General features: G+C 52.4%; 1 protein-coding gene across 1 annotated transcript in view; it reads left to right on the top strand.

Annotated features, from left to right (window-relative positions):
- Positions 1-8,096, top strand: part of HEXDC (hexosaminidase (glycosyl hydrolase family 20, catalytic domain) containing) — a 12,792-nt gene extending 4,696 nt beyond the window's left edge. The window contains exons 3-12 of the mRNA XM_006869617.1: positions 229-316; positions 4,079-4,243; positions 5,214-5,397; positions 6,377-6,448; positions 6,598-6,793; positions 6,891-6,973; positions 7,266-7,344; positions 7,412-7,513; positions 7,612-7,701; positions 7,832-8,096. Of these exons, the coding sequence (XP_006869679.1) occupies positions 229-316; positions 4,079-4,243; positions 5,214-5,397; positions 6,377-6,448; positions 6,598-6,793; positions 6,891-6,973; positions 7,266-7,344; positions 7,412-7,513; positions 7,612-7,701; positions 7,832-8,096 (1,324 nt within the window). The remainder of the gene's footprint in view (positions 1-228; positions 317-4,078; positions 4,244-5,213; positions 5,398-6,376; positions 6,449-6,597; positions 6,794-6,890; positions 6,974-7,265; positions 7,345-7,411; positions 7,514-7,611; positions 7,702-7,831) is intronic.
- The last annotated feature ends 1,092 nt before the right edge of the window (positions 8,097-9,188 follow it).

The raw sequence follows: 9,188 nt of genomic DNA, 5'->3' as shown, positions 1-9,188 counted from the left end.
GGTCAGTATGCCCAGGAGGAAATGTTAGCTCTGCTAGGCATCAAGAGGCTGGAACCACAGGACATGCCACAGGAGAAGACCTGCCCGGAGGGTTTCCGAGGCTGTCATCTCTCCAGAAGCACATTGCCATGACATCCCCCCCAGAGTGTCGGTCTGGTGGGTGCAGCCCTCAGGTTAGTGGTCCCGCACGTAGCCACTACCCCATCAGCTCCCATTGTTATCTCCCAGCCCCTCAGAGATCCGAGAAATCCTGCACCTGGCCAGACAGCATGCGCTCGAGGTCATTCCCTTGCTGCAGACGTTTGGGCACATGGAGGTGAGTGGAAGTGTGGGGCTTGGACCGCCGGCTGCCAGGCTCAGGGCCAGCGTGTGGGAGCTGCAGGACTCAATGGGGGGCAGGCTGGTGGGGGGTAGCACAGAACTCCACACAAGCACACATCCACCCTGAGGGGCAGGAGGAATGGGGGTGATGGGGCCAGAGTTGGGGTCGGGGTTTTGTTTGCTTTTTATATTGTTCCCAAAACACTGTGCAAGGTAAAATGCAAGATTAAGAAAAGCAATGGGGTTTTCCTTTTGCTTTCTGTCCACTCGTTGGCGGTAAGCATCCACCTTGGCTGTCATTATCTGTCACGATTTTGTGTCTTCTCATGTTGTATCAGAAACACTTTTTCAGCCTCCTCTGTTTTCCAAGTCTCTGTGGAACTAGGCCCATTTTTCCTGAAAGTGACACCATCTGTGCCTGGGATTTCCTTTGCGTGAAACAATTTGTGTTTTTTAGACATTTTTTTATTATCTTTTAAAGTGAACATATAGTAAAAAGGACTGTATCTGTCACACAGCTCTGTGCATGTTTACACATGTTTGTGTGGACTCCTGTGTGGTGCTGTAGGATAAGCACTGGACTGCTAACTACAAGGTTAGTGGTTCAAACCCACCAGCCACTCCTCGGAAACCTTATACGGGATCGCTGTGAGTTGGAACCAACTGGAAGGCACTTAACAACAACAACAAATCGTTTGTACAGCTCCACTGCCCCGAAGCTCCCCGAATGTCCCTTGGCAACCCCCATGCGGCCACAGTTGTGTTTTCTGTCATGACGTCTTCGTCTTTTCCAGAGCGTCGTATAAATGGAGTCATACAGCGTGTATCGATACCACTGAGATGACCCCACTGGCCGAAGACTCTCCAGTGGTCACCTTGGCACCTTAGCCAACACCTCATGGGGTCTTGTAGTTGGTTAGTCAATTGCCTGGATTTGACCTGTGTGGCCACAGGTTTGGCATTCTTGGTTTTGGTTTTGCACCTGGCTTTCTAAAGGGTCAGCTGTGTATCTTCATGGCTGCTGGTCAGCCAAGGTTTGGATGAGGTTGTGTTCAACATCCGAGTCTGGGCGGCCTCCACCCTCTGCCTCCACCCTGTGAGTGGGCCGGGGAGCGGTTCTCAGGGTCTGTGTCCCCTCGCCCCCCACCACCACCCCCCACGGTGGAAAACACCATATCATCAGCCAAAACAAGGCCAGGGGCAGACTGTGGGACAGACCATCAATTGTTTAGATGCAAGTCAAAGCTGAAGCTGAAGAAAATTGAAACAAGTCCACGGGAGCAAAAATATGACTTTGAACACATTGCACCTGAACGTAGAGATCCTCTCAAGAACAAATGTGATGCATTCGACACCAAAGACCAGAGACCAGAAGAGTTTAGGGATGAAATCAAGAACATCATATAGGAAGAAAGCAAAAGGTCATTAAGAAGAAAAGGCTAAGACTAAAATGGATGCCAGAAGAAACCCGGAAACTTACTCTCCAGCATAGAGATGCTAAAGCACATTAAAGAAATGAGGAGGTCAAAGAACTGAGCAGGGAATTCAAAGGTCAGTTCAAGAAGACAAGGTCAAATATTACAATGCAATGTGCTAAGACCTGGAGTTAGAAAACACGCTCAGCATTTCTCCAGGTGAGGGAACTGAAGAAAAATGCAATCCTTAACTTGAAATATTGAAGGATTCCTTGGGCAAATTATTGAATGATGCAGAAAGCATCAAAAGAAGATGTAAGGAATACACAGAGTCTCTGTACCAAAAAGAAATGGTCGCTATTCAGCCTTTTCTAGAGGTAGGATATGATCAAGCCACAGTGATACTGAAGGAAGAAGTCCAAGGTACATTGGAGGCATCGGCAAAGAACAAGGCACTGGAAATTGATAGAACATAAATTGGAATCTTTCAACAGACTGATGCAGCATTGGAGCACTCACTCACCTATGCCAAGAAATTTGGAAGACAGCTACCTGACCAACCAACTGACTGGAAGAGATCCGTCCATATTTGTGCCCATTCCAAAGAGAGGTGACCCAACGGAATGCAGAAATCATTAGACAATATCATTAATATTGCATGCAAGTAAAATTTTGCTAAAGATAATACAAAAATGGCTGCAATATATTGACAGAGAACTTCCAAAAGTTCAAGCCAGATTCAGAAGAGGATGGGCAAAGGCTTTTGATTGTATGGATCATGACAAGCTATGGACAACATTGTGGAGAATGCGTATTCTGGCATACTTACTTACACTCATGAGGAACCTGTACATAGACAAGAGGCAGTTTTCAAACAGAACAAAAGAACACTGAATGGTTTAAAATTAGGAGAGGTGTGTGCCAGGGTTGTATTCTTTCACCATACTTATTCAGTCTGTGTGCTGAGCAAATAATCTGAGAAGCTGGGTTATATGAAGAAAAACACAGCATCAGGATTGGAGGAAGACTCATTAACAACCTGTAACATGCAGATGATAGAACCTTGCTTGCTGAGAGGGAAAATGATTTAAAATACTTACTGATGAAGGTCAAAGATTACAGCCTTCGGTATGGGTTGCACCTCAATGTAAAGAAAACAAAAATTCTCACCACTGCACCAGTGAACAACATCCATATAAATGGAGAAAAGATTGAAGTTGTCAACGACTTCATTTTGCTTGGATCAACCAGAGCATAACTCATGGAAGCAGCAGTCAAGAAGGCAACCGATGTATTACATTCGGCAGATTTGCTGCACAAGACCTCTTTAAGGTGTTGAAAAGCAAAGATGTCAATTTGAGGACTAAAGTGCACCTGAACGAAGCTATGGTATTTTCAACAACCTCATATGCATGTCATGATCGGACAGTGAATAAAGAATTGATACATTTGAGTTACGGTGTTGGAGGAGGAGATTAAAAGTACCATGGTCTGCCAAAAGAACAAACAGATCTTTGTTGGAAGAAGTACAGTCAGAATGTTCCTTGGAAGCCAGGAAGGCCAGACTTTATCTCTCATACTTTGGACATAATATTAGGAGGGACCAGTTTCTGGAGAGAAGGATACCATGTTTGGTAAGGTGGAGGGTCAGAGCAAAAGAGGAAGACCCACAAAGAGATGGGTTGGCGCAGTGGAAGTAGTAATGGGATCAGGTGTAGCCACGGTTGTGAGGTTGGCGCAAGACCGGGCAGTGTTTCATTCTATTGTGCATAGATAGGGTCGCTTCGAGTCGGTGCTAAATCAGTAGCACCTAACAACAACAACAACAACAACAACAAGACAGAAGTCAATTGTACCTCTGCTCTCCAGCCTTTTTACCAATTCTGACACCGGCCGCCCCTCCCAGGGCACGCTCTACTTCTATATTGGACAGTCTCTGGCAGTGGCCACAGGGAATGCACACCAGATTTACGGTGAAGTGGTTTATTAAGGAAGCAGGAGAGCAGAACTCAGCATCAGGGCCCACAGGCTACAACTCAGGATCAAAAAACAAGAAGGCAAAGTTGCCCTTCTTCAATGCACGATGACTCTCTCAGCTCCTCTAGACCACGTCGACCTCCTCTCAGCCCCCTCTGCACAGGCCCCTCTCGGCCACCTCACTCGGCCACTTCAAGATGGGCTCCTCTTGGCCCCTTGCTGTCTTCAGTTTTATATCCCTTGGCCCATGTTAACAACTTTGAGGAGGCTCCTTTTATCTTCTCTCTGCTATTTACGCTCTCCTCTTGCCCCCTTGTTTCCTGGTGAGTGCCACCATAGAGCCTCTGAGGGTATTCTCTCCACAGTTTGTGTTGAAGCACGAGGCATTCGCTCACCTGCGGGAAGTGGCACTCTTTCCCAACACCCTGAACCCCCATGAGGAGGAGTCGCTGGCACTGATCGGAGCCATGGTCGACCAGGTCATGGAGCTGCACTGCGGAGCCAGATGGCTCCACATTGGTTGTGATGAGGTACAGTTCCTCTTCCTTCTCCCCCTGGAGTGTTGACGCCCCCCATCACCTGTAGGGTGTACCTCCCTCCTTTCTGGGACATTCTTCTGTGGCGTGGTGACCAAAGTTTACAGACAGACTTGCCAAGAAGACAGGTGCTATTTGGGCAGCCAGGCAGTCAGTGTAAGAACCCTGGTGCCACAAAAGGTTAAGCATCAGGCTGTTAACCAAAAGGTTGCATTTCAAACCCACCTACCGCTGTGGGTGTGGCAGTTTGGGAGACCTAAGGGGACAGTTTTGCTGTGTGCTGTAGGATCACTTTGAGTTGAATCCACTCGTTGGCAGTGGGTTTGTGGCTTTGGTAGATGGTTCTGATTGATGTCCGCTGGAAGCAGGGGCTCCTCAGGACACTGGTGAGGCATTCTCCGGCGTTCTGCTCCTGTAAAGGTGTGCCGCTCACGCCGTGGGCTCATGCTGCAGGCTAATGCCTTTTTTTTTTTTTTTTTCCAAACAAATAAGTTTTATTGGCATCTAAAAACAGAAGTCTCCCAACATTGAAATGCCCTTTAATATTTATGGTGATGTATCCTTGGTTCTTTTTGGGCACTGCAGTGTGAGGAACATACCGGGTTTTGTTCCCTTCACCCAAGTGAATCCCCTCTGTCACATCAGCAGGTGCCTTAACAGCACCAGCTTCCTTTCTGTCTCTGAAGTTGCCTGTGTGGGGTCTTACCTAACTAAGCAGGTCACACAATACTGTGCTTCTCTTAGTCCAGTTTTCAAGGGTCATGCACGTGGTAGCGTTTCTCATCATGGCCATTGTGTGCCTGAACCTAGTTCTGTCTGTCCGTCCATCACTTCATGGACGGCCCTTGTGAATATCCTCAGGGAGCCCTGGAGGAAGTTTAATTAATCCTGGCCATCTCTGCAGGTCTGCTGGAGTCGAGGGAGGCTCCCACCCCTTCCCACAGTTCCCGTTCCTTCCCTTCAGGTCTATTACCTTGGAGAGGGGGAGACCTCGAGGCAGTGGTTACAACAGCCGCAAAACAGCAAAGCCAAACTGTGCCTGTCCCACCTGAAGGCTGTGGCCAGCCATGTGCTCACCCGGCACCCCAGCACCACACCCCTGGTGTGGGACGACATGCTTCGAGACGTGCCCGAAGACCTTCTCCAAGGTTGGGCCCTCCCCCTCCCCACCCCACCCCAAAGTGGGCAGCAGCCAGACTGCATGCAGGGGCGGAACACAGCTTCTCTGACACCGCACACTTCTAGGGAGGAAAAAGGAAGTGCAGCCAACTTTCCGGAAGCTGTTAGCTTCCAAGTGTCCTTGTGCATGCAGTGGTGGGTTTAAAGGCCTGGTGCCTTCCAGGTGTGCGGGCCCTGAGCTCACAACAGGCTGGTGAAGGAGGGCCCAGGGTCAGGGTGTCGGTCACCTGCTCTGGCTGCCCTGATCAGAAGCCTCAGTCAGGGTCTCCTCTGCGGCCTGCGCACATGACCGTGAAACCAACAAGCCAGGTTGTGGGGTGGGGAAACAGCACCTCCCTCCCCAGGACTCAAGCTGGCACCCAGTGAAGAGTGCGGGCCAGGGGCAGCTCGCCCCATCTGATGTCCTAGTTGGTGGCCATTGGCCACAGGTGGTTACTTAGAGCTAATGAAAAGTCATTAGAATACAGTCGGGGCAGCTTGCTCCGCATGTTGCGCATCTGACACTGAGGTAACACGTCTCCATCCTCAGACAAATGCCCTGGCAGTACCACCGCGGTGGGGTGGGGGTGTATGGCACCTCGCCCTTTAAGGAGTCCTAGTGGCACAGTGGTTAAACACTTGGCTGCTGACTGAAAGATCAGTGGTTCAAACCCACCAGCCACTCAGAGGGAGAAAGATGAGCCTGTCTGCTTCCAACCGTGGAGACTCTAGGGAGCGGTTCTACGCCGCCATACAGGGTCTCTGTGAGTCCAAAGCAACTCCAGGGCAACTGGTGTGTTTCAAGTTAAATGGGGTCATTCCCGAAGCATTTCTGGTTTGTGTTTGTGGATTTATAACCCCAAGCAGCTCAGTGTTGAGGCGGGGTGTGGGATCTAAGGGAGGAGAAGTTGGGGGTGGGCAGCCTGGTACCCCAGGCCCAGTGGGAACTTGGTCTCCGTGTCTCTGCAGAGTCGGGTGTGCCACAGCTGGTAGTACCAGTGCTATGGGACTATGGGGCTGACCTGGATGTCCACGGCAAAGGTCAGTGTCCCTGAGCCCCCTGGGCCTGCTGGGCAGAAACCTCTAGGGCCTCGCTGACCACACCCCTCTCTGGTCTCCCCAAGAACCCCCGAGCCTCCCTCTCTTCCCCGAGCCCTCAGAGCTGGGTCTCAAGGATGCTCTCCCCTCAGTCCTCCTCATGGAAAAGTTCCAGAAGTGTGGCTTTCCCCAGCTGTGGGCTGCCAGTGCATTCAAGGGGGCTACGGGGGCACCCCAGACACTGACCCCCATCCAGCACCATCTGCGGAATCACCTTCAGTGGCTTCGGGCAGCACAGGCTGTGCCAGCCGGGACACTGCAGGGCATCGTGCTGACCGGCTGGCAGAGGTAGAGCTGGCTGGTGGTGGGGAGCCTCGGCTTGGAGAGTGGGGGCTGCTCTGGGACCTGAGATAGGGCAGGGACCCCAGCTCTCTCTGGACTGCAGGTATGACCACTTCTCGGTGCTGTGTGAGTTGCTGCCTGTGGGGATTCCATCGCTGGCCATCTGTCTGCAGACACTGTTGCAAGGTACTTCGCTGCATGCCTCCCCCTGACCTCCTGAGGAAGACGGGGCAGGCCACATGAGCAGCCTGGCCCAGGGCATGGACTGCTGGACTGAGGTCATCCCAGGTGGAGTGCTGATTGGTGGGGCGGGGGCTTTCACATAACTGCACATGGAAGCAGCAGTCTGTCCCCCTAGATGGGGCTGTGCCCCCCACACTCACCAGGGTGAGGCTGTGCCCGGTCACTGGGCCCCGTTCTGCCTAAGCCAGCACCATACAGCCCGCTCAGGGTAAGGGTCCCACCCATTCATCTGCAGGAGGCTTTGGCGAAGAGGTGAAGGACAAGGTGGAGAGTTGCCTTGGGGTCGCCAGCCTGGACCTAACCGACTTTACAAGGTAGCCCTCACTCCACAAACCCCAAACCCTTGCTCGGACCACCCTTCTCAGCCCCTTCTCTTGGCAGGGAGGGCGCTGGCTCCTTCCCCGGCAGTGACATCCTGGACCTCGTCACCCAAGTCAGCGTCCACCTGCGGAGCTCTGTGGAGGCCCTGCTGGACAGCAACAGGTGAGGCGTCTCCGTTCCAACCCCTGCATTTCCGTCCCTGTCCCTCCTGCCAGCTGGTCAGCCCGGGCCACAGGCATGCACGTGTGTGGTTTGTCCAGGTGTGTGACCGGCTGGTTCAGCCCCTACCACCGCAGGCGGAAGGTCATCCACCCTGTCATGGTCCAACACATCCAGCCCGAGGTGCTCAGGTCAGGACCCTCTCCTGCCCAGGCCCCCACCTAGGGTTACAGTCGGAGGGGACTGTGCCCAGAGTGAGAGGGTCTCAGAGGCTGCATGCTGGCTGCCTTACGATATGCTCACAGCCACCTGTCACCCCAGCCTCCTGGGCCACTGGGGGCTCTTCGTGCAGGAGCTGGAGGCTGCCCTGAATCGAATCTTCTACCCGGATGCCGTGGAAGAATGGCTGGAGGAGAATGTGCATCCCAGCCTGCAGAAACTGCAGAGTCTGGCCGGTGACCTCCGCGAGGCTGCTGGCCAACCACCAGATGACCAGGCAGGGTCTCCAAGAACACACGGAGACCTCACAATCAGGCAGGAACCCCAAGAGCGGGTGGGAACCCCTCATAACCATGACCTGACCTAGCAGACCTCCTCCCACTGCATCTAGAGCCGTGTGTGAGGCCTGTGGAGCCACTGGGCAGCAGTAAGCATCAGAGACCAGGGAATGGTGAGACCAGGGAACGGGACCAGGCCGTGATGTGCACACAGATTGCTGGTGCTCTGGAAGTTAACAGGAGCGGGAAGCTAGAAATCGCAGCAATACAAGTTTGGAAACTTATCACTCCTCTGGTCTTATACTTTCTAGTTGAAGTCTTCAGATCCCGCCCAGGGTGGTGGGGAGGGTGAGACGGGACAGCCCTTCCCTCACTTTGGACCGTCTTCCAGTCCTCAAGGATGAACACATGGTACTCATTACAGCTTTTCACACTTTTTATTTTACAAAAAAAATTTCAAAAGTAACCATTAAAAACCTTTGGCATGTTCAAACAGCCAGGTCCCCAAAGCAATGGGGAAGGTCTCCCCTCCTGCTCCTGGAAACTACTTTACTGGACCTCAGCCATTGTCCCTGAACCTCGTCCCCAAGTCCGGCCATCTCACGACCTCCTTCAAGGTTCCAAGTGCAGGGCCTGAGACAGGGTTGGACCTGGATCAGAGGCTTTGTGGGGCCCATGTTGGGACCAGGAGGTTCCAACTCTAAGGTGAGGGGACAGCTGGGCTGCTCCCAGGCCACACTGCCTTTGTAGGGATCTGGCTTCGGGAAAGGGGCTCTGGTGGAGATGAAACAATGGATTTCCACAGAGATCCCAGTCTCAGAGACCCCGAGAGAGCCCCACTCTGCCCTTGTAGGGATGCTGTGGTTTCATGTTGGACACACAAGGCCGGCACCCAGTTCCGGGTCAAGGGCAGCAAACCCCAATCAGTCTGTCAAGATCAGCTGGAAATCAGGGTTTTCAAGTGCAAGTTCATGGGATCCAACAGTCTTCAATGTCAAGGTCTGCTCGAGGCCACGAGCTGCCTACTACTCTCACCAAATGGCCTTGCCAAGGGTGGAGAAGGACGACACCACAGTCCACAGCCAGCCAGGTCCTGTGGTTCCGATGGCGTTGCATAGCGCACAGAGTCAGACCTTCCCAGACCCACAGGGCTGGGCATCCGAACAGAAAACGTGCAGTGT

The sequence above is a fragment of the Chrysochloris asiatica genome, unplaced genomic scaffold, assembly GCF_000296735.1.
Source record: "Chrysochloris asiatica unplaced genomic scaffold, ChrAsi1.0 scaffold00132, whole genome shotgun sequence".
NCBI lineage: Eukaryota > Metazoa > Chordata > Mammalia > Afrosoricida > Chrysochloridae > Chrysochloris > Chrysochloris asiatica.
Note: the sequence above shows the minus strand (reverse complement) of the source record. Positions and strands in the feature narration are given on the sequence as shown.